At 41.4% G+C, this 25509-nt stretch overlaps 1 protein-coding gene across 4 annotated transcripts in view; it reads left to right on the forward strand.

Annotated features, from left to right (window-relative positions):
- Positions 1-25509, forward strand: part of HERC2 (HECT and RLD domain containing E3 ubiquitin protein ligase 2) — a 200367-nt gene that overhangs the window by 16325 nt on the left and 158533 nt on the right. For 3 of the 4 annotated variants that reach the window (XM_075916267.2, XM_075916303.2, XM_075916286.2), the window contains exons 3-7: positions 1970-2084; positions 5112-5249; positions 16494-16713; positions 20869-20969; positions 22445-22601. In XM_075916267.2, the coding sequence (XP_075772382.2) occupies positions 1970-2084; positions 5112-5249; positions 16494-16713; positions 20869-20969; positions 22445-22601 (731 nt within the window). The remainder of the gene's footprint in view (positions 1-1969; positions 2085-5111; positions 5250-16493; positions 16714-20868; positions 20970-22444; positions 22602-25509) is intronic. The other variant, XM_075916295.2, reaches the window with a different exon arrangement.

Below are 25509 nucleotides of genomic sequence, written 5' to 3' on the forward strand. Positions count from 1 at the left end.
GAATAGCTTTTTCTTTATGGAGCATATCGAGGAAGTGACTCTAATAAAATTTAAATAATGAAAGCCGAACACAGTTGGCCTATTTTCAGTTTTTTGGCTGAGTTGACAAGGATGTTTTTCAGTACCAACTTTGGATTTCATGTTCTACAGGAGGAGCAGAAGCTGAATCTGGGAAACAAATCTTGATTGTAAGCAACATCTATAAATGTAGTGGAACTTAGTCTTTTGAAATACAGGCTTGCTGTTGTATGAAGGAATTCTAAACTTGACCCGTCATTTTGCAAAGCACATAAATCTACATGAAAGCTCATGATGCCATCTACATGTTTTGTTAGTCTATAAAGTGCTACCACTGTTTTTTTGTTTTTTTAGTTTACAAATATTTAGTCGTTAAAAAAAGAAAAGAAAGGTAAAGTCTACTTTACCTTTAGTAGAAGCAGACATCCCTCACTGTAACACTCCAATAATTTAAGAGCTTAATAGAAGATACAATTTTGCATTTGTTTTTAAAAAAGGACCTGTTTAGTTATTTCAACAAAATACCTTAATCTTCTCAAAAATAATATAGAGTGGAATACTAGCTAGAAGAGACAGTGTATTTGTAGTTATCATTCAGGTGGATGTGTGAGTCAAACATGTTCTCTTCCTTGGTATGGGAGGGTAGTTACGGGCAACTGGGGAACTGTGTTCAGATAAGAGAATCCTAAAATCTCATAAACCAAGCTAAAAATGATAGTTTTTTGTTTTGTTTTGGTGGTTTTTGTTTTTTCAGACAGCTCCCTGTAAAGTCCATTGTGGTGTTACCTGGTTCTAACGTACTAAGAATATAAGCTTTAATCAAGTCATGGTCAAAATTTAATTCTGGTAATGAGCATCATAGTCAGTAAATTTCACCCAAGTTCAACATAGTGTGCAGCTGACACTAAGTGACTTTTAGGAAAAACTAGTAAACCTATTTTAACTATCATCTCACATTTTATACTGTAATATAATGAAGCCACATCAGAAGGGCAAACCATATTGTGAAACTAATAAGGCAATTTAATCTGTTACAGATACCTCAAGCCATAATATACCTATTTTAAATTTTTCATGTTTCTGAGAATTAGACCTGAAAATGACACCTCTGTTGTGAAATAACACATTTGCTTACAAATATGGCTTCTTTTACTGCAAACTTTTTCACTTCATTGGAGTTCAAACTTTTTACTTAGTTTCATGAAAAACTTTCACCCCATCTAGCTTTTTGTGGATTATTATTTGAAATCCATATTGGGATGAACCTACCTGAAGGAAAAGCTTAAAGAAGCATTGATTTCAAATAATTGTAGCATTACCTACTTGATAAGTTTTTTTCATGTTTTGGTTGGTTAAATTGTAATGTGATTCTGAAGAATTATGAGAAGAGACAAAGTTTCAAGAGGAGGCCTTAGCTATGAATTTTATTTTGGAAAAGCATTCTAGATTTGTCAGTATACCCCAAACTAGGGAGGTATACAGGTAACTAGTTACACAGTTAAGCATCATCTTTACTGGGTGATATTTACTGGTAACTGGTTAACCTGTGCCCAGCCTGGCCAGAGCAACTAGGACAGGCTCACAACACTGCACAGTGGGCTGGAGCAGCTCCCACCCACGGTTCAGCAGGCACATACAGATTAGACCAGCCCTCCCACCCACAATGCAGTGTGGGATGCTTCAGCAGCCCCCCATGACTCAGCAGGTCAGTTGATCAATATTATGCTTTTTGAAGCTTTTCTTTCAGGTAGGATGATCCTAAAGTGAGCCATACCTACTAGGGTAGTAGAGCAAAGTCTGACACTGCTAATAGTATGACAACTAAATTGTAAGTGTGCTGTGGTTTCGTTTATTTTGCTGTGAGAAGTGCTGACCAGAATTTCCAAAAGTTTTATTTGAGATAGTGTGAGGAATGCTATACATACCTTATTTTTAAAATTGTTTTTAACAGCTTGCTTTTACACGAGATGGACTCTGTGGCTTATGGAATGAAATGGTGAAAGATGGCGAAATTGTGTACACTGGAACAGAATTAGCACAAAGTGGTGAACTACCTCTAAGAAAAGGTAACTTTTTTCCACATTTTTTTTCATCCTGATAACGTGACCTAAGCACTGATTTTGTAATATTGCAAACCCTCGGTTCTTAATCAAAGGTATCTAACTTCTCCTTTCTTGTGTTCCTGTTCTTGAATTAATAGGAGGGCACTACTCATTAAGTTTTATAGGTTATTGCTTCCTTCAATCTGGTCCCTCGATTGTTTGGCCTTTTAGGAATACTGCTTTTCTCTGTTAGCCTGAGAGAGGAGACCTCAATTTCCAGAAATGACTTGTCAGAGTAAAAGAATTATGATGTTTAAAAAAACAAACCCTCATTCCCAGGGCACAGAGGCTACTGCTAAAGATTCCTCTTCCCTCCCAGTTTCTCTCCTCGCACAGGTCTGGGCTCCACAGCTTCATCAAGGGAGGAATAGTGCATGTATTACAAGGCTGGGTCTATTCCATCATTAACTGGGCTCTTGGCTTTTCTTGCCTGCTCTAGCGTTTGTGGGCTGTTCAAGCCCCAAGGTACATTTAATGCTGTTACATTTGCAGATGATACAAAAGCATCCACTTTCATTAACTGCCCACCATTATAAGTAGTACCCTGCTGTATATCCACACATACCCGCATATATGGATATCCACCGATCATTTTTGTGGATGTGGATGCTAATTTTGCATCCACGCAGGGTTCCAGTTATGTGCATTCCACAGCACACCTGCCAGAAGCACATGTCACTGTCATTACAGAAAGCAAGCCCCTGTTGTGTCCTCTCTCAAACCATGCCATATGTTAATGTTGTATTTTACCTTGGATCCCAGTTTGTGTTGATGTTCTCAATCTAAGCCAGTGGTTCTTAAACCACGGATCAAGACCCCAAAGTGGGCCTCAACCATTTTAATAAGGTCAGCAGGGTTAGATTTGCTGGAGGCCCAAGATCAAAGCGCAAGCCTGCAGGTTTCAACCCTGGGCAGCAGGGCTAAGGTTCGGCTTCGGTCCCTCTGGAGTAGTGTGATGTCGTCTCCCTCCTCCACTTCAGGGTACTGGGGTTTGGACAGGCTTCTGCTCTGGTCCCTCCTCACAGGGGTCCTGTAGTTTTTTTTTGTTATCAGAAGGGGATTGTATTGCAGTGAGTTTCGGAACCCCTGATCTAAGCTGTTCATAATTAAACCAAACCAAGCCATGCCACGGAACGCAATAAGCCTTCTGGATGATATCCATATATTGGATAATGCTGGACTTCTTACTGCAGAGGTTTACACAGACAAGCCTACATATATCAAGAAGGTGGCTTCCTGGTCATCACATGTCTGACTGCCTTTGGTCTCTTAGCATTTTACCGTCCTGTTGGCTCAATTTTCATACCTTCTTGGGCAACAGTAATAACATGTCTGTGTAGTCACCTCTCAAAATGTTATCCTTTATAGTACAGGTTATGCCTCCCTAAACTGGGACTTTCTGGTGGAACACAGAAGTTCCTGGACCTTCAAGCTCAGGAACAGGGGGAGGTCTGGTGGTGGGGCAGGAGTGCGGTGGGGGACCAGCAACTCAGCTCCGAGTCCCATGTCGGTGGTGTGGGGATGGATGGCACAGTGGGGGAGTATTGGCCCCAGTGGCCAGGGAGCTCTGGCCCATGCTCCAGCCGAGGAGCTCCCTGACTGCTGCTGGGGCTGGAGCTCAGTAGCTGGGGCTGGAGGGCTGGGGCCAGAGCTTCCTGGCTTCTACAGGGGCTGCTGTTGGGGAGGAGAGGGGGGTCAAAATGGGGCCAGAGCTTCACAGCCAGGAAACGCCAGCCCCAGTGGCAACCAGGGAGCTCCAGCCCCGGCTGCTGAGCCAAGCGGCTGTGGAGCGCCAGGCCTGGCAACAGCTGAGCCGGTGGCAAGTAGAGAGCCTGGGGGACTGGGGCAGCAGCAGAGATGGGCTGTAGCCCTTGCCTGGGGGCATCAGGGCAGTATGAGCCATTAGGGGAGGGACCTTCCATGGTTCGGCAAATCCCCTTGTTGGAAACAGGTCAGGTCCTGAGGTTGCCAGATCCAGAGAGGTCCAACCTGTAGTAATCTTGACTGACCATCAATGATCGCATAGTACTTAACCTCTTCCCTCCTCCTCCTTTGTCTCTGGAGCAGCAGTTCTGTCTCTCAAATTCACATTCCTACTCAATGGATAAGTTTTAGAGTACTCAGCTATATCCTGCCACTCCCAATTAAGGGCTTCTGCCCTGCCTGGCTATTGCTTGTCTCCCATTATCATCTCCAGATCAGTGTTCCCTTCAATTTTTTCCATCCATGTGCAGAATACATTTTATATGCACCAAGACATGTGTGCCACCCATAGAAACACATGCTGCCAGCTAGGGGTCCCTGCTAACCAGAGTCTTTCCTGAGTGGCTGCCCAAGCACTCAACCTACAGGGAACATTGCTCCAAACCCCATCATCCATGAAAACTCCATGTGGCCACAATAACTGAAGGTTTGCTTGCAACAGCTGTGTAATGGCATTGACTTCTGTAGGTGTGTGTACCCCAGACATCCCTGACACAGCTCTTAGGACACTAGATCATCTTAGTTTTGTTATCCTACTAATTTGGTGTCCCCCAAGCTTTGGAGGGTGCGGGTGGGGGGTGGAAGGGTAAGTGACCATGCTCCTCCCCCCTCGTAGATACCCTGAGAAAAGTGGGCAGGTTTCCTGAACTCTGCTGCAATCCCCCTCATAGTCATTATTTGCAGCATTGGGATAGTACAGACTCACTTTCACACCCTGCCCTGCAACCTCCTCCTGTCTTACACTAAACTTATCCCTGCCAACAGTGACTTAAGTATTTCTAGGTTAAAAAAAGACACAATGTAGTCTAGTGAAATGTGAAACCTAGTACCTGTGGGAGCTAAAGCAGCACTTGTTTCTTCTTATTCTTTCTTAATTACAGTACTATCATGAATTTGAGGACAAAGGTTGACATTCTTGGCTCTAGGTTAGAGGTATTCTAGGGCAAAGAATTGGATGGATTTTTTTTTCTCAAAACAGGTTAAGTGGTTCCATTTTTATTTCTTTAGATGACAGTACTGAGTGCCAGGCAGGATCAAAGAAGGAAGAACAAAATGACAAAGAAAAGAAGGACGAAGAGGAAACTCCACTACCAACTTGTAGAGCTAAATCAATTGTTGAGAGCTGGGTATGGGGCAAACAGCCAGGTATTATGAATGTTTCAGTTATTCTTTTTATGGCATTATATAATTTATATTGATAGCTAATTGGAGCTATTAGAACTAACTGGATGAAATGCATATATGTTGAGTGTATTTGTTACGTTAGCTGAATATTTCTGCTAAATTATCAGTAGGAAAATTGTTAACAATGTTGACATTTAGATTTGTCATCTTTAGGTTTAACATTAATAGTTCACTTCTTTGGATACACCCTGAGTTATTATTTCAGGTATGTCTACACTGGCTCGTTAGTTCAAGCTAGGTAGGCAAATGAGGGCAACCGGAGTTGCAAATGAAGCCCGGGATTTAAATATCCAGGGCTTCATTTGCATGTTCCTGGGCGCCGCCATTTTTAAATCCCCCTTAGTCCGAACTAACTGCCCGCGGCTAGACGCGGCAGTTAAACGTTAATTCGAACTAACCCCTTAGTTCGAATTAACTGTTACTCCTCGTGGAATGAGGAGTATCAGTTAATTCGAACTAAGGGGTTAGTTCGAATTAACGTTTAACTGCCGCGTCTAGCCGCGGGCAGTTAGTTCGGACTAAGGGGGATTTAAAAATGGCGGCGCCCAGGAACATGCAAATGAAGCCCTGGATATTTAAATCCCGGGCTTCATTTGCAACTCCGGTTGCCCTCATTTGCCTACCTAGCTCGAACTAACGAGCTAGTGTAGACATACCCTCAGAGATTTGGACAAACTTTACTGCATCAGTGTATGCTTGCGCCTTGCAGTACAAAGTTAGGTTGCCTCATGTCAGCTTATTTGTGTGTCTACATTTAAATTGGTCTCCCATAGATGTAAGCACCTTGTTAATGCAATAAAATCTCTGAACACTGAAGAGCCATGGTTGACCTACTGAGGTTAATGCAATAGATGTAGGGATGTTGTATGATCTGTATCAACCCTAATAGTCTTCCAGGAGCTGTCCCACATACCCCCATTCCCTTTAAATGCTACTGCCCAAGTATCATGGAGACTAGAGGCTACTTTCCTTTTTTAATCTCCTCTGCATAGTTCTGAAATGCCTTTTCTGATTGGCCACCTTGGCAAGAACACCTTGCAGCACTGTTGCTGTGTGCAACTGACCAGGCTGGTTACATGCTTTAGAAGTATTTCCCTGCTTGGAGTAAACAGGAGGTATTAGATCTCTTGGGCCTATGGGAAGAAGCAGCTCTGCAGGCACTACTACTGATGTGAGTAACTATTGAGCTGGTTGCATAGGGGATGCTGTCCAAGGGGTCTGAAGTTTCAGTAGCAGTATCTCATGAAATTAAACTATGGCAGTGAAACCAACATTCAACCTGGTGCTACGCTTGAGGATATGCTGCTTTTATAATGACCTGCATGCCATGGTTGGTGCTTTGTTCCGGTATATTTTTGTGAGTCTCAAAGGTGCCACGGGATGAGTATTTCCTCTAAGCTGTGTGGAAGCATAGCTTCACAGGTGATTAAGTAGCCCTGCCCAGTCAGCTGTGCAGCTTGGAGGAAGCACTGCACAGGACTACAGATTGAATCTCCCTTGTTGGGTGCCCTTGGGACCTGAGTGGTCCCGAACCATGGAGTTTGCTGGACAAGGGAAGTCAAGCCTCCCTGCCCAGGTGTAGGGCTCTGCTCCTGGCTGCCTGTCACTGCCTCCAGCCCCCCACTCTGCCAGCCCTGGCCAGGGCTGCGCCCCCCACTGTGCCAGCCACAGACAGGGGCTGGCCCCACTGTCTCCAACCCTGGCTGAGGCTGCAACCCCCCATGGTGCCAGCCTGCACTGTGCGCCTAGCTGCTGGCCCCACTGACTCCAGGCCTAACCAGGGCTGCGCGCTCTACTGCCAGCCCCAGCCAGAACTGTGCTCTTGACTGCCACCAGCCCTGCTGCCTCCAGCCCTGGCTGGGGCTGCACTCCCTCACTGTGCTAGCCCTAGCTGGAGCTGCTCTCCCCACCTCGCCAGCCTCAATAGGGCTGTGCTCCTGGCTCAGGTCTTGGCTGGGGATGTGCTCCCTACTTCAGCAACTGGGCAGCCAGCGCTTTCTGGTCCAACAATATCTGTGGTCCTGCTGAACAACGGATGTTGCTGGACAAGAGAATCCCGGATTTTAGAAGTTCAACCTGTACTCATTTTTAAAGTTATAGACTAACACGACTACCCCTTTGATATTTTTTTTACAGTGATTATAGTACTTTAAAGTCACCAAATGAACGCTGAATAAGAATACATGCAATACACCAAAATTGCACTTTCTGAACATTTAGAAATATTGTCAGTTTTCAGTGTTTCCATACAGCAAATGGTGGTGATGGTGGTCAGTTAGAGGCTTTGTGTTCTTAATTCATGTATCCAACCAAAACTTTAACTTACGTTGCCCAGCTGTCTCTGTAGTGGAACTCACAAGAGTGTGACATTGTTCAATAATGTTTAGCACACTTGACATATGTTCGCCTTTGTTGCTGACTTACTCTTCTTAACTGGAGATAGCAAACAGAGTATCTGCAGTGTTTTGCTCTTTAGTTGTCCTGGTCCTCATAAATTTTAATTTTTGAAAAAATGTGATGAGCTAGACTAGACAGTCAAATAAATCAGATACTGTTTACTTACAAACCTGTTTTCAGGTACTCACAGCTTAAATAGTGCTAATGAGTTACATTGCTTGTTACTGTTCTCAACCCAAAAATGCCACTTTTCTCCTGAATTTAAATGCCATTTCAATTTGTAGAAAAAAAGTATACAGTATGCTTTAAGAAAAAGGTTGAGGAAATAAAGCTACGATCAGTAAGCTAAATTAATCTATTTTAATTTGCTTTCAAAGCTATTGTCATTCCGTACATTTACTTGATGCCATCTGATATTAATCATTGTCTTTTCTCTTTAAAAAGAAAACCAAAAACTTTGATATAGCACTTACACAGGTAAAAGCCCAGCTATAAAAGTCAGGGGGAAAACACCTAATTCAGTCGCATTACATTTGATGAAAACAAGAAATGCTACATATACACAAGGTTACAGTAACTTTATTTCAGTTCCATTCAGAATTTGAAATCAGATGTACAGTACACATTTAAAATGAGTTTAAGCAGAAATACCACATTTCTGGTTTTGTGACTTCATTTTTTTTAACAGTCTTCAGTAGCCTAAAATAGAAAAGATAGGAATAAGCAGTAGCATATTAACTTTAAATGAGCAAGAAATGTTTAAGTAAAATAAAACTGATAGTTTGCTTGTGTAGTCAAAACTGGTTTGAACTAGCAGTGAATTAATCAGTCAAATGTTTGTAAGCATTTGTTTTTACACAGGCCTCCAAGGGATTTAAGGTATATGGGGGCAAGTTTGCTATTTTTAGATCATACTGTGTCTTGTTTTCTGGCACTGCTAGTAAAGCTAATTGCATTGGGAAGTCACTTTAGAGGCAGTGCACGCTGGAGAAGATGAGAATTACCAGAATGGATTCAGTGAGTTACTGTAGCAACAGTTTTGAAATCTTTCTGGACTTGTATTATGTTGAAAATTGCCTGGAAATTCCACACTTTATGGAACTTTATTATATATGGTCATGCCAATTCACTTTCAGAATATGATCTGAAGAAGTGGGTCTGCCCCATGAAAGTTCATGACCTAATCAACTATCTTGTTAGACTTTAAAGTGCTACATAATTTTTTTTCCTTTTTGTTTTACCAAGATCAGACTAACAGTGCTACCTCTCTATTACTTTATGGCTACGTCTAGACTACAAGCCTCTTTTGAAAGAGGCTTTTCTTCTTCTTTGAACAGTGTCCCTGTGGGTGCTCCACTGTAGGTGTCGGGCTCATCCCGGTACCGCAGGTCGGACAATTGTCAACAGTAGTCTGCCAGACCGCGCATGCGTGTCTGGCATCTCGTGCCTTTTGCGCCGCTTCTGATCGTGCGCAGTCCAGCTCCCGCCAGTTCCTCCTAACTGTCCTTGGTCGCAGGCGGAGCGAGCTACCTCTCCTCAGGTTTTTCCTGTCAGCAAACAAAAGTTCGTTAGTTTTTAGTAGTAGTTCTAATAGTTATTTGTCTGCAGTTCATTTAAAAAAAAAAATGCATCACTTCAGTATATGGGGGTCTCGCGGATTCAAGAAATGTGGCTCATGCAGGGAGTCAGTGCCCACCTCTGAGAAGGAGTAACGTTAGTTTGAACCAAGGGGTTTGGTTCGAACTAATACGTTCCTGGTTCGAATCAGCTGTGATTCGAACTAGTGCGCCGGCGAGATCATGCTAATGAAGCATGGGATATTTAAATCCCCGCTTCATTGACTATTTTGAATGCCTGCATTTGCATCCCTAGTTCGAACTAGGGTGCAGGTGTAAACATACCCTCAGGGAACAGATTTCCTTTTTACACATCCGCATCCAAATTTGCTAGTAGTCAATGCTGCTCAGAGGGCCAAAGCCCCCCAATACAAGAACACGATCACGGACAGGGACAGTAAACGCTTAGACCTATTTGGACGTAAGGTATACTCATCGGCCACATTAGCACTCTGGATGGCCAACTACTCTGCCTTATTGGCAAATCACAACTTTGACAATTATTTGAAGCTAGTGCCTCACTTGGAACATCTGCCAGAAACTGAGCAGCAGCAGCTGAATCGTGGACGCCTGGGGCAGAGCCGGACTATCAGAAGGGGGGGCTATGAGGGGTCTGGGGTGGCATCCCCCATCCCATCCCACCCCACCCCACCTCAGACCCTTCATAGCCCCCCCTTCCAATAGTCCGGCATATCTGATAATCCGGCACCCCCTGGGTCCTAAAGGTGCCGAATTATCAGAAGTTTACTGTAATTACTTATAGTCCACTTTATTTTAATGTATGATTATTGCTCAACATTTCTGAAGAAGTTAAAAGAAAATGTCCAGTGGATAAGTATTTGACAATCACTTCAAAGTTTGTGTTAACAAGACTTGTCATACTTAAGCATCTAATCACATTCATATCTTGAGATAACTGGTATCCAAGTAACTGTCTAGTTTTTCCTCAAATTCCAGTAAGACCATTTCAGTTATTACCTGTAGGAAAGGAAAATCCAAAACTTGGTTATTATTGAGGAAAAATGTCCCTGTTATATTTAATTCAAACTAATTCTTTATTATGTATATGCAGGTGCAGTCATGTATACTGCTACATTCTTAAAATAGATTTTTGGGAATGTTTGTTTGATCTCCTTTTGGGTACTTATATGTTGAAATATACCCCTGTCATACATACTGCAGGTTCCTTTGCTACACTCGGCAATACAACAGAAGTTCTCAAACCCCTTTGTATCAGACAAAACTTAAAACAGAGGTGATTGCATAGTCTAGCTGCCCTCCTATTAACAATTTTACTTGTTCATGGCAGCTGTTTACATGAAGTATTATTAGAAAGCTATGTAATAGCTGTCTTTTAAAAAGCAATAAAGCCACTGGAAGAAAGGAAGAGCACATACCCTTGGAAAACAACTATCTGCCTACAGATAATCAACAAGTGCTCTGTTGACCACAGTTTGATAACTTACATAGTGGTAGCCTAAAGAATTTATCTCATATTGCCTGTAGTGTAGCTAAGTAACATGACTCCAGGATTTGTGCAATAGTTATAGAAGTAAAATGTGCTAGAGTGGACTCTGTATCATGGTCTTGGTATATTGTGTAATAACTTTTTTGCTTAATTCCCTTTTGATAGAACACTGCCCTCAGCTGAAATGGAATAATAGGTTACTATCAATAAACAATAGCGATAGAAATGTAGCCGTGTTAGTCTGGTGTAGCTGAAACAAAATACAGGACTATGTAGCACTTTAAAGACTAACAAGATGGTTTATTAGATGATGAGCTTTCATGGGCCAGACCCACTTCCTCAGATCAAATAGTGGAAGAAAATAGTCACAACCATATATACCAAAGGATACAATTAAAAAAAAACCCAACAATAGAACACCACTTGTCATCACCTACAACCCCCAACTTAAACCTGTCCAACACATTATCAATAAACTACAGCCTATACCGGAACAGGATACTAAACTCTAAGAAGCTCTGGGAGACAGACCCATAATCTCCAATAGCCAACCACCTAACCTCAAGATGATTCTTACCAATAACCACAGGACATACCACACTAATACCAACCCTGGTACTTTCCCTTGCAACAAACCCCGTTGCCAGCTTTGTCCACATATTCACTCTGCTGATACCATTATTGGACCTAACCAAGTGAGTTATAAGATCAAGAATACGTATTCCTGCGCATCCAGAAATATAATTTATGCTATCATGTGCCGAAAGTGTCCGTCTGCTATGTATATTGGACAAACGTCTCAGACACTTCGCCAAAGGATCAATGCCCACAAAACAGATATTAGACAAGATCACAAAGAAAAAACAGTTTCTTGCCATTTCAACCAGAAAGGACATTGTCTCAACGACCTAATCACATGCATCCTACTCCTGAAGACTTTCAAATCTGCACTTGAAAGGGAATCCTCTGAACTGTCATTCATGCTAAAATTCAACACTCTCCGCGGGGGGCTGAACAAAGACTCCAACTACCTTACCCATTACAAAGACAGCTTCCCCAATTATCACCTCTAATACCATTAGCTCACAGACATCTACCTTTCCCCACCTCTAATATCATTAACTCACAGACATTGACCTTCCTCCCCCCCGCCTCTCCCTTCTGTTCTGAAATGTGATTTGTCCTTTTCATATGTGTTCATTTTTTTTTAAATTGTATCCTTTGGTATATATGGTTGTGACTATTTTCTTCCACTATTTGATCTGAGGAAGTGGGTCTGGCCTACGAAAGCGCATCATCTAATAAACCATCTTGTTAGTCTTTAAAGTGCTACATAGTCCTGTATTTTATCAATAAACAAGTTTGTTTTGGCAGTATATTTAGTTCTTTGGTAGTAATATTGTATAGGTTGCTATTTGGATTTGAAATAATTTGGGAAAGTTAAAATTAATGGCCAATTTCCTGATCATATCTGATACATTTAAATCTTTCTGAAGATGAACGTGATTTCCTCACATGGGAACTGCAGAGCAAATGGAAGATTGAAAGTGAGCAAAAGTGTGTGTATATGGGATCATTTAAAATATTCTGCTCTTACTAAAACAGATAATCACTATTTCTGTCAGTTCTAAGGTGTCTGAACTTCTTGCAGATCTGCCAGGATGAAATTACAGCTACCATTTAGCAGTTTAAAATAACTGTTCCAGTCATTGCCCTGTTTTCATTGCTTCCAGAACTACTGTTGGATTGAAATATTTCATGTATAATCCCTTCCTGAAGGTGGATTTTTCTGGAGAAAACTTCCACAAAATTGAAGCCTTATGAGGCTAGAGAAATATCACGGAGAAGTAGTAAAGTATTAAGTATTCTTAAATCTTATTCTAACTCCTGTGGATTCACATTAAAGAACTTGAATCTCAGTGAGGTCAGATGCCTTTAAGTTAAGTTTACACACAATGGAATAGAACCTTGAAGGTATTTAGAGCCCACACTGGTAACATTTTTTGCCTAATCAGTTGCTGGCTGTTAAAAACATACATTGGATAATGAGGTATTTTGTTATGTGTACAGGTTATACCCGTTATGTTGTGCTTAAACATTTAGGAACTAATTTCGAAGTTTCCATTGCAGTAACAATTGTGTGTGTGTGCGCACAATGGGCAGCCTTGAATGTAGCCTTGTTCTAGCATAATTGCACTTGCAGTCAGTGTTTGGGTAGTTACGCAGTATTCTAGATATTAAGCAGTAAATGCTACTGAGGGTTTAATCTGTCTTGGTGTAAAACTTACATTTTTAGTTCTTTTTAAGATAAATACTTGTGGTGTTGGGATCTAGTCTTCCTCCTGGTACTCGGTGATTTCCAGCTCTTGTGCGGTTATTTCCATGAATGTATCACTGTACATAAGACTGAGGGGTAGCCACATTAGTCTGTAACTTAAAAAAAAACTTTTAAAATGTGTGGTTCCTGTAGCACCTTAGAGACCAACAAAATATATATACTGTATATAGGTGCTACAGGACCATGTGTTTAAGTTTTTTTTTCCTGCTATATATAGTTGTGTGGGTGTGGGTGTGTGTGTGATTTCGATAAAATTTGTTTCCTCTTAGAGCTTACAGCTATTTTTTTGTTAATGGAAGCTGCTCTGAGAGCCCCAACTTATTTAATTTTTGTCAGTTGTTAGGAATTATGCATGCCCCATTTCTCTATAGATCTGTTGAGTCTGGTTCCAGAGGCCATGTTTATATAGATCCTGTATCTCAGATCAAAAATCTTATAGTAGTGACTTCTCCTTCAGTAAGTAGCAGAAGGAACAGGCTTCAAAAGTACTTAACCCTTAAATTGAAAGAAGAAACTAATTTGCCTAAATATAGGAATCATTTACTAATGCTTACAAGGATATCTAAATGAGAATTCCCTGAGATGTTGTATCCCAACCAGAGCTCCTGTGGGGATGTTCATTCATCTTCCATGACCATTCAAGGAAGGGTAGGTGGTTGTATTTAAAGTATATTGGAAAACCTATCCGGGAAAGTTGGGTCAGGGCATGATTAAATTCACATATTTAAATCAGCTGCCAAAGAGGCCACTGTTAATAAAATCATCTAAAATGCAGAAGTTATTCTTGGATGGCTATTTTTAAGTCACTACTGCATCTTTGAGTTGGCCTTTGGAAAGTGATAAGTTTTTCTGTTTGGGCGAGTAAGGAGTATACTGAAGTTACCTCTTCAGATTGGCAGGTCAGCTTTACTTGCTGCCTCCCATAAACAATCTCAAAGACGTTCTGTTACGAAACTCTGAAATAAAGAAGGCTATGCATTACAAAATGTTCCCTTTGTTTTTGTTTACTAAATAAAGATTGGAATGCTATGGTAACATCAGTAAGTAGCCTGGCATACAGTCTCAGTGCATTTCACTTCACAATATTTTTACTTTTCCTGTATTTTTTTAACAACTCTTATTTTGATTTTCTTGAGTAACATAAAAGTATCATATCTTGTAAATTTCCTCTGGTGTTTAGCATATTTCACGAAGGAAAATTTATGTAACACATTTCTAAGTGGACATTTGTTGAGGTGTGAGTTACTTAATGATTAGTATTTAGAGAACATGAGAGACTTTCCCTTGTCTTTATTTTGTTATAAGATATAATTATAGTTGTATATAACACAGATTGTTGCTGGTTTCTTGGTCTACTAGCTTAAAAAAAAGGTGTGAATGATGCCAGGATGTCTGGCTACAAGCATTTTCATGTCTAAATAAATAATGAATATGAATAAATGCAAAGTATTCTTTTTAAGGTTGGGGTGAGGAAATTAAATGCACCTACAAGGGAATGGAAATACCTGAAAAGATGATTGCTGAAAATGAGCATAGGGTGATGCTGATGGCAAATTAGATGTGACTTTGGAATGTGATATGGCTGCAGAAAAATCCATTTGAATTTGCTTCTGTGTGTGCAAAGATGTCACATGAGACCATATATGAAATGCATTCTAGTGCAAAGATCTGAATGTACAGGGAGATTATGTAACTCTCATGACTACAATGTGAGGGGTGTGCTATATCAATATTTTATGAAATGGAGTTCCCCAAACCGGAGATGTAGTTCTTGAAGCCCTGTTCACAGCTGTTAGCAAACACCGTTGCACTTTGGTTGAGGAGCTTTTTTGTGCCATAATCTGGATTTAAGTACTCATAAGTTCATTAGAACAAAGTACTTCAGTTTGTAACTAGGAGCTAGATAAGTGGCAAGGCTGGAACATTGTAAGAATCCTATAGTTTAGTGAAAAGCAGCATGAGATGGTTATAGTCACTAAACAGTTGATAGAGAAGCTTGCTAAAAAACTTTATAAACCTCTATTGAAATTTGCCATAGGAATAAGCATGCTCAATTATATTTAATATATCTTTACAGTATACATGTTTCCTTTCCCTCATCCACCCACTTGTCATTAGCTTGTGAACTCCTTGACCGTGCCTTTTCTGTTTGGACTGCTCCAATCTCTATAGTGTAGCACATACTTATCCTGAAACATGTTTTGTTTGGCAGTGTTCTCCAGTTACACTTTAATTTCTAACGCTTCTTGTTTTATAAGCTCAGCAGTCCTTGGCAGTGATCCTGGAGCTACTGAGAATTGCATTATAAATACTAAGTAATAGAAGATAACGTGTATCAGCACACAAAATGCATGCAACAGACTTTATATAAGGCTGTTGGCTGCACATAAGAACACTGAAAAAACTTAAAAAAATAACAAATGATCTTGCAGCACCTTAGAGACTAACAAAAAAAATAGTAGATCATATCATAAGATGTTGTGGGCACAGTCCACTTCAGATGGATTGAGCAAGGGGTCCAGAGGTACAAATAAATAGAAAAAGAGGGCGTGGGGAGGGAAAGAAAAGGAAAAAAAATCCTGTCAATTAGAGTGTTCATGCTAAATAAGGCTAATAGAGTGGGCTATAAGTGCCTGATACTGAGCTTTTGATGTCATTGGGGTGTTGAATGTAGCAGCCCATCCACTTCAGGTCTTTGTTCAAACCTTGATTAAAGGTGTAAAATTTGCAAGTGAAGGCAGGTTCTGCAGCTTTGCTCTCCAGCTGTTCTTTGAAATTGCTTTGTAATAGTATAGTCACTTTTAGATCCATTAATGTGTACTTGGGCAAATTAAAATGTTCCCCAACAGGTTTCTGTGTATTACCATTTTGAATAAGAGCACTGTTCACAAGGTCTGTTAGAAGATAGAAATTTGCCAAGTCATTTATTTAGAACATTTTATAATACATATTGAGTACATTAATGAACTATTGCAATTCACACAAGTAAGCAAATAGTTTTTCGCCCTAATAACCTTAACTTTGCCATTGTACATATCGTATGTGGAGTGTGTGGTTACTTTGGGTATTTAGCATATACCTATCCCTAACACGTTATGTAAGAAGACTAAGTGAGTTTGATGGAGTAAAGTTAACTGCAGTGACAGTAGTAATGTATTATTAGAATATATTTGCATAGCATACAGAACACACTTTAAAGGTTGTCGGTTTTTTTAAAATTGCATAGTGAAAAAATGTCTTCCTTGTCATACTAACCTTGAATGTTAGAATGCCTGCTCACCTTAAATTGTTCAGGTTACTTGTTTTCATATTTGTGAACTCTGTTACATGTTGTGTACATCTCACTGTATCAGAATAGTAATACTCCTCTGCCATGTTTCTTTCAGATGTGAATGAGTTGAAAGAGTGCCTGTATGTGCTGGTGAAGGAACAGCAAGTTCTAGCCACGCAAACTGCCACAACAACTCTTTCGGCTCTGCGGCTGAAACAGAGGCTAGTTGTCCTGGAACGATATTTCATTGCATTGAACAGAACTGTTCTTCAGGAGAATGTCAAGGTTAAGTGGAAAAGCAGTAGTATTCCTCTGCCTTCTGCAGACAAGAAAAGGTAATGAGATCTGGACAAGAAGCTTGTTCTGTTGCTGGATCAGTTTAAAAAAGATATGAGTCACCTTTTTGTGACTTCACTGATGTGAGAGGCCTTAGCTCTGGTTTATTTTTCCTTCTGGACTTACCACACATGCCAAAGGTATTGTATGCCTCTCTGAGGCAACAGCTTTGGTCTTGTGTTGACACTTGAATATTTCCCTGTGCTTGCATTTCAGTGCATTTCTATGTCAGAAATTTCTTCTAAGCTGTAATAATATTTTCACCAAGATGTTTCTTGTGTGTCATTCTAGATAGCTGTAGTCAGGCTTGTTTAGAAACTACGTCAAGGAAGATCACATGGCTGTAATGACATTAGTAGCTGTATTATTAGAATATACTTAACTTGCATAGGCTACACTTTAAAGGTTACTTTTTTTTTTAAATTGCAAACTTAAAAATAGTTTACCTTGACATACATATCTTGATATCAGGGGAAAATGTTAAAAGGGAGTAGCTGCAGATATGGCAAAACAGTAACTGAAGAAGAAAACACCAGTTACTTTCCTGTTGTAAAGAAATGTGCTAATTCTGTTTCACAGACATGGTGTCAGTGGAGGGCAGAGGTATTCTGTATTTGAATAGGAGTGTGGGGCAACTCAAGTTGAAATTTTATTAGAACTGAAAGCATTTATTTATCTGATTAATTTCTACACTTTTTCAGGAATGTATTTAAAGGAAAGTGTACTTATGAATGATTTAGTGACGTATTGAAGCAGCAGTGTCTGGCTTTCTAAAATCTTTTGGCCTCAGTCATGACTTCAGTAGACAAGCATAATTTTTTTTTTAAATCACACTTGACATTTTTTTAGGGAAAACCCCCCAAAACTTGGGGTAATCCAAATCTCTGATGTGCAACCGAAAGGAAGGACAATTTTGTCATTCTTAAGAGAAACAATAGGGCTCGTTTTGCATGTAGAAGGTGAAGCCTTTTTATTTTTATGTAATTTTTCATAAAAATAAAAATTAGTATAATATGTTCATATTTTAATGAATGCTATTAAGTAGTGCAGTCAGCAAATCAGCAGATTAATTGCAATTAATTACACTGTTAAATATTTAAATAAATGGCATTCTATTGTTTGTGGATGTTTTCTACATTTTAAAAAAATATTCATTTCAATTACTGCACAAAATAGAAAGTGTACATCGATAACTATCTTTTACTTTTATTTACAAATATTTGTACTCTAAAAAACCCCATAAGAAATAGTATTTTTCAGTTAATCTCATACGGATAGTACACTGCAATCTCCTTATTTTATACAGTAAAACTCCAGTTGTCCGGCATCCAGTGGTCCGGCACTCCTGAGAGCCCAGCACTCCATGGAACCCGGAAGTGCTCCAGGCAGCCAGACAATTGGAGCTGCTCTGCCCCGGACTTCCCCGAGTCAGCCGCTGGTCAGTTTCAGCAGTGGCTGACTTGGGGATGCCTGGGGCAGAGCAGCTGGGGTGCTGCTGGGTTGGTCCTGAAGTGCCGCACCCCCCTCCCCACCCTACCCCAGACCCCTCATAGCCCCCCTTCCGATAGTCCGGCATATCTGATAATCTGGCACCCCCTGGGTCCTAAAGGTGCCGTATTATCAGAAGTTTACTGTACTTGTAAGTTTACCTTTCATGATAATGTACAAAAATAACTGCTTTAAAAAATAAAATAATTGTAAATCTTTGAAGTCTACTGTCCAATTAATCCTATTTCTTGTTCAGCCAATTGCTCAGACAGACAAGTTGATTTACATTTGCAGGAGGTAATGTTTCCTGCTTATTGTTTGCAGTGTCACCTGAAAATGAGAACTGGTATTCACATGGGACATTTGTAACCAACATTGCAAGGCATTTATGTGCCAGATACGCTACAGGTTTGCGTACCCCTTCATGTTTGCCCACCATTCCAGAGGAGCTACTTCCATTCTTATGAAGATCGCTTACAAAAAAAAAGCGTTAATTAAATTTGTGAATGAACTACTTGCTGGATAATTGTGCGTCTTCCACTCTCTTTACCTGCATTTTGCCATATATTTCGTGTTATAGCAATCTTGGATGATGACCCAGCACACGTTCTTTGTTTTAAGAACACTTTCACTGCAGATTTGACAAAACATGAAGAGGGTACCAGTGTGAGATGTCTAAAAATAGCTCCAATACTTGAACCAAGGTTTAAGAATCTAATGTTTTTTTTCCAGAATCTGAGAGGGACAAAGCATGGGGAGCATTCTTTAAAAGAGCAATACTCCAGTGCAGAAACTACAGGTCTTCCGCTGGTGGCATCTGACTCAGATGACTGAAATGAACATGTGTTGGTTCATACTGCATTGGGTCATTATTGAGCAGAACCAGTCATCAGCATGGACCCATGTCCTATAGAATGGTGTTTGAAACATGAAGGGATGAAAGAATCTTTAGCATATGTGGCATGTAAATGTCTTTGTAATGCAAGCTATAACAGTGCCATGTAAAAGCCTTTTCTCTTTCAGGTGACAGTGCAACTCCCTAATGAACTAGCAAGTAAAGTTTTTGACCCTCATCACAAAAGATAATTGGAAGAGAGAGAAGCAACAAAACTATTAGTGCTTAGCATCAGTAATTGGAGGGAGAGGAAAAAGAGAAAAAGTTGTTGGGTATAGATTAACCAAGGTGTATCAGAGCCAGGTTGAATATAGTGCTGGACAGAAGATATCCCAGGTGTAACATAGCTGCAGTCCTGGACTAAGGATGTTAAAATGTGGATAATTGACTAATCGATGGAATTTCTGTTGATTAGCCAATAGGCACTTCCATATTCCTCCTTTGAAATGTGCAAGAGCCCCTGTACAGTCCAAAGCCAGCAGGAAGTCCTGCTATCTCTGGGCTGCATGCAATGTGCCTGTTTTGAAATGTACAGGAGTCCCCAGTGGGGGCTCCATGCTACGTTGCATGCCTCTAGGAGCCGGGGTCAGATGGGAACTCCCCCAGTTGATCCTGGATTCCGGGGAAATGCTGCGAGGAGCCCCAGGCTCCAGGGCTGCCCCTTTGAATTGCATAGAGGCTGTCTTAGGGTTTCAAAGGGGCAGCACTGCTGTGAGGCACTGCCACTTTTAAGCACTCCTCCCCCCTTTGCTGCCTCTATCTCAGAGGCAGCAGGGGGTGGGGAAGATATTGACTAGTCAAAAGACTATCTGATAAGCAAATGCTTATTGGGTAGTTAACTAGTCTTTAACATCCCTGCCCTAGACATGACTACAGGAAGACCATTCAAAAGCATGTAATGATGAGAAGGCTTATGTTAAGAACTGTCTTTTAGGGTCATTCTTCAGGGTGTGAACAGTCATGTCAAAATATGTATGGATCTTGATATTAAAAGTGAGGCAGAAGTTAGAGGTGGGTTTGCAAGAAAAAGAAAAATGAAAATCAATTGAAGTAGACTATAAATACAGTACCATACACTTAGCAGAAATCTGATTGCATATGTAGAATTACAAATTCACTAAAGGGATATTTAACATATTAAAACAGTTTAATTTTTAATGCTTTAAAAATTAAAAATTTGAATATATACAATTTTTACTTTTTCACCATGTTAACTTTATTGAATTCATTGGAATAATAACCCTACTCACTTTCACTTACTGTATCAATTTGAATATGTTCTTTTGCACAAGCATAGTAATGCTGAGCTTTAATTTTTTTAATAAAAAGAACAAAAACACTTCAATATTTTTATTCATAGTGGTTTTTGGAAGTCACATCAATAATGAGAGTCCATGTTTGGAGCCTAAGCTAAATTTATAACCGACATTTTGTTATATAATTTGAAACTCTGAGGAAGGTTTTCAATACAATGACAGTTTCATGTGGCTAGAGTCTTCTCACTAGTTAACACTTGCTCTAAATTGCTCACAACTAAATAAGTACCACTTGAGAAATTTTTTTTTTGTTAGACCTAAAATTAGAGCTTTTTTATGGAGAGTAGTAGTAGGTTTTAGCAACAGGCAACACATATGATACCAGTCCATCATCTGACTTATTTTAAAATTAGGTTCTTGGTGGATGGGCAATGGAAATTAATGCTGGCTTTAACATTTAAACAACTTAAATTTCTCTTAAAGGATTTTGATTTTTTTAAATTTTCTTGTCTTAGTTCTAGGCCTGTAGGCAAAGGTGTAGAAGGACTTGCACGAGTGGGATCCAGAGCAGCACTTTCATTTGCATTTGCATTCCTTCGAAGAGCTTGGAGGTCAGGTAAAGTCTGCTTTGTAATCTTATCTTTGCCTTATTTTTCACAATGGTATGCAAAATTAGTTTTAAAAGAACATGTCTCCTCTCTCCCAGTCCCAACAGCTTTAGGGCTTTGGGAGAGATCTCTCCCTGCTGTAGCCCCGAGCCCTTGTGTGGGGATTAATAGGAAACTGCACACCCATGCAGCTTAGGGGGAATTTAGGTGATGGCGTTTTGCTTTTTACTTATCTGCCCAACTCCAGAGGGAGCCAGTGGCTCTGTACTCATATACAGTCCTTTATCTTGGACATAATCTTGATTAAATGGGGTTTTTAATTGTTTTAAAAATAACTGTTTTTAGGGTGCTGGTGTTAAATAAAAGTTGAATACTAAAAATGTGTCTAAAATAATAAATAATGGGACAGGTTGACAGGGCAACTGAGTAGATTCGTATTGTTGGCTATGAATCAAGAATACTTCTACTGTGTTGTGGGGTGCTTTGATGGTTAGCTATGGAACTCCTTGAAGTCCAAGCCAAAATTATTCTATGAAAATTAATCCATAGAAATATCCATAGAAAATTAATCACATGGATATCCATGTATCCATGGATTTTGCTTTTTCTAAGGTTCACATTCAGAATGATTTTGAGAAAGTACTGATGTATCCTTAATTAGCTACTTAGTACAGGTTGGACCTTTCTGGTCCAGCACCCTTGGAACCTGACTGGTACCAAATCAGGGAATTTTCCAGACCAGAGAAGGTTCCCTGCCATAGCTCAACCCCATAGCCCTTTACCCTCAGCGCTGCCGGCTCCGGGGGGCCCCCTCACTACTTCCAATACTAGCAATCGCTGCCCTCACTGTCACAGGCTGCCACAGGCTCCAGCCCCATGCTGCTCCTCTGCAGGTCCTACTCTGGTCCCACTGCCACAGTCTGCTGCTGGCTCCACTCCTGGTACCTCTGCCATGGGCTGGCTCTGATCCTGGTCCTGCTGCCACGGGCTCCCAGGGGCTATCAAGGGCATGGGCTTCAGCTTCATGGCAGCCTGTGGGCTCTGGCCCCATGCTCCCGCAGGCTGCCTGAGGCTCTGGCCTTGGTCCTGTTGCTGATGGTTCAAACTCCTGCCCTGTGGCAACCCACAGGCTCTGGCCCCGCTCCCACAGGCTGCCCGAGGCCCTGGCTCTGCATTACCACTGTCTTGCACTGTGGGTGCTGCTGGTCTCCGTGTCACAAGCTGCGGGGGCTATTGCTGGCTCCAGTCCCTCTGCTGTGGGTTTCTCAGGATTGCCACCAGCTCCAGTTCCTGCCCTGTCCCGCTGCTTCAGCCTGGTCCCGCTTCTGGATAGCCCTCCTGCCACTAGGCTACTGGGCTCTCTGATCCAGGAACATCTGTGGTCGTGCCAGACCATGGATGTTGCCAGACTAGAGATTGCTGGTTTTGGGAGGTGCAACCTGTACATACTGTGAGGTAACTGCTACGTTATCTTGGTTGGTAGGTGAGGATGCAGACCTTTGCAGTGAATTGTTACAAGAATCTCTTGATGCACTCCGAGCATTACCAGAAGCATCCCTTTTTGACGAAGGGACTGTATCATCTGTATGGTTGGAAGTTGTGGAAAGAGCCACTAAATTCCTAAGGTCTGTTGTGACTGGGTAAGTGGGTTGTTTGTTTGCTTGCTTGCTTGCTTGCTTGAACTGGCATTGAAAAGCTAATTGAATTTTTAACAACTGATGGCTAGCAAAAGTAGTTAGTGGTAAATTGAGTAGTTTCCTTGTTGGATACCCTGGCATCAATCAAGCAAGAAACAACTGTTTCTCTCATATCACTTGCTTGTTGTGCATTTGTTCTCTCTCTAGTCCATTGGAGTGAGGTTGTTTTTCATAATTCAAAGGAAATTGCTCTGATATAGTGTGCTTAGCTAATATAAATGGACTGTTTTAATGTTCAGACTTGGCATCTGCATTGAGTTGCTTTGTGTGAAAGTGAATGAGAATTGCCTACTGAACAACACATTCTTTTGTTTAAAAGCACCAAATAAACCACATTTAAATGAAAGTGGTCAATTTTTTTTTGATAAAATTGAGATGCAAAACAGAAGTTGGGAAGTAATTTTAATACAAGACCTGGATTAAAAACTTTTGCCAACACAGCTATGTCACTTAGCTTTGAGATCCCTGCTAGGTGTGTGCAGGTCTCTGAGGCCATGTCTACCCAGCAGCGTTAGTTCGGAATAACTGACGTTATTCCAAAATAACCTCTTCCGTGTTTACACAGCAAGCATTTATTTCAACATAATGTTGAAATAGTGTCGAGCTGGAGGATGACTTACTCCGATTCCTGTAACCCTAATTTTACAAGGTGTAAGGGAAGTCCAAGGAAGTGTGTTCTAACTCAGACTTCCTGCTGCATAGACAGCACCAAAAGCCAAAATAAGCTATTTCAACTTAAGCTACGCAATTGACAGCTCAAGTTGCATAGTTTATTTTCGCTTTAGTCCTGCTGTGTAGACGTGCCCTGAAAAGGGCCATATTTTTGCAGTTGAATATATCTGCCATACATACACCCATATCGTACAAAATCTGAAAGCTTTTGTACCTTTAGAAGAGGCATGATGTGGCCCTATCAAGTGGTACTGTAAAGCTGTGGCAAAGTGAAACAGTGGTCCCTAAATGAGTGATTTTTTTTTCCACAGTTTCAGAAACATGGCAAAATGGCTGTAACTAATTTTTACTGTTTAAGAGAATTTCAACACTTTTTAATGTGGTGGTTATTTTTTCAAAGCTACCAAACAGTGTATTGAAAATTTTTTACTGACTTTGCATTGACTGCTTTTTTTTCACAGAAATGAAGCTATTTAGCATGTGACGAAAATGGTTAATATCAATAGTTTGCAATATACATACAAGTTCCTTATAAACTGCATGACCATGCAGCTGCCTGTTTAATGTCATGCAGGTGCCCAAAGAAGCCACACAGGCCAAGGACCTGCATCAAGGGGTTTTGGTTTCCCCTGTCCTCTGGCCCAGCCTAGCCTGCCTTCTGGGATTAGGGCAACTGGCCCCTGGCCTGGCCCCCACCCCAGTCCCCACCAGCCATGCCAGTATGAGGAAAGGTGCCTTCCCCTCCCACCCAGATGCTACTGTAAAGGGGGAGAGTTGCTGGGAGTCCTGTCTCATTGCAGTAGCTGAGAAGCACCTTTCTTCACTTGAAACCTCTCCTGAACCCGGCTCCAACCCATAGACTGTATCCCCAGCTACTCCTGCACCTCAGTCTCTGTTCCAGCCCTGAGCTCCTCATTCCCGACTCCACCACAGAGCACACACCCCAGCTAGTGCCCTGCAGCCTTGTATGCCAACCTTCTGCCCCAGGTTTCTTTTCTTACACTACAAACCTCTTCGCCCCATCCCTGCCTCATGAATTTTGCTATGGGCGCTAATATGAATACTTCACCACCTTATTGGCACTCATAAATTCATTCTGTTCAGGGGTGGGAAAAATGGAGAGAGCATTGCTGGGTACTTCTCAATGGGTGGAGGCCTCAAGGTCTGCCCAGGACGTGCTGGAGGGATTATATCTCCCAGTTGGCCTAAGATGTCTGGGTAATCACACAGGAGGAGCTGAAACATGTTGCAGAAGAAAAGGTGGTTTGGTCCTTCCTACTCTCCGTGTTACCACTGTGACCCTCATTAAGGAGCATCCTCCTTCACTTGAAACCTCTCTGGAGCCTGGCACCAACCCATAACCTGTATCCCTAGCCTGACCTCTAGCACCCCTGCACCTTAATCTCTGTTCCAGCCCTGAGCTCCTCATTCCCAACTCCATCCCAGAGTACATATCCCCTGCTAGCACCGTATAGGCTTGCATATGGTGCACATAGGAAAAAAGATTATGATCTTAATTAGCAAACTATTTCACAAGAGATGATAGGTTTCTATATTTGCAACTGAAATGTGCTGAGCAGATCAGTATCACTGAAGCTTGTGTACCAGCAGCATGCCCAGTTTGTACTCCATAATATGTAGATATAAATGTACAGGCAGTCCCAGGGTTACGTACAAGATAGGGACTGTAGGTTTGTTCTTAAGTTGAGTCTGTATGTAAGTCGGAACTGGCGTCCAGATTCAGCCGCTGCTGAAACTGACCAGCGGCTGACTACAGGCAGTCCGAGGCAGAGTTGCTCTGCCCCGGGCTTCCTGGAATCAGCCTCTAATCAGTTTCAACAGGCTGAATCTGGACGCCAGTTCCGACTTACATACAGATTCAACTTAAGAACCCCAGGCGTCCCCAAGTCAGCTGCTGCTGAAACTGATCAGCGGCTGATTCCAGGAAGCCCGGGGCAGAGCAACTCTGCCTCGGGCTTCCTGTAGTCAGCGATGGTCAGTTTCAGCAGCGTCTGACTTGGGGACGCCTGGGGCAGAGCAGCTGGGGTGCTGCTGGGTTGCTCCAGTAGCGCCTCTCCTCGGCACTACTGGACCAATCCACCAGCACCCCAGCTGCTCTGCCCCAGGCGTCCCCAAGTCAGCCGCTGCTGAAACTGACCAGCAGCGGCTGAATCGGGAC

Source organism: Pelodiscus sinensis, chromosome 1 (genome assembly GCF_052426305.1).
Source record: "Pelodiscus sinensis isolate ZL-2025 chromosome 1, ASM5242630v1, whole genome shotgun sequence".
Classification (NCBI taxonomy): domain Eukaryota; kingdom Metazoa; phylum Chordata; order Testudines; family Trionychidae; genus Pelodiscus; species Pelodiscus sinensis.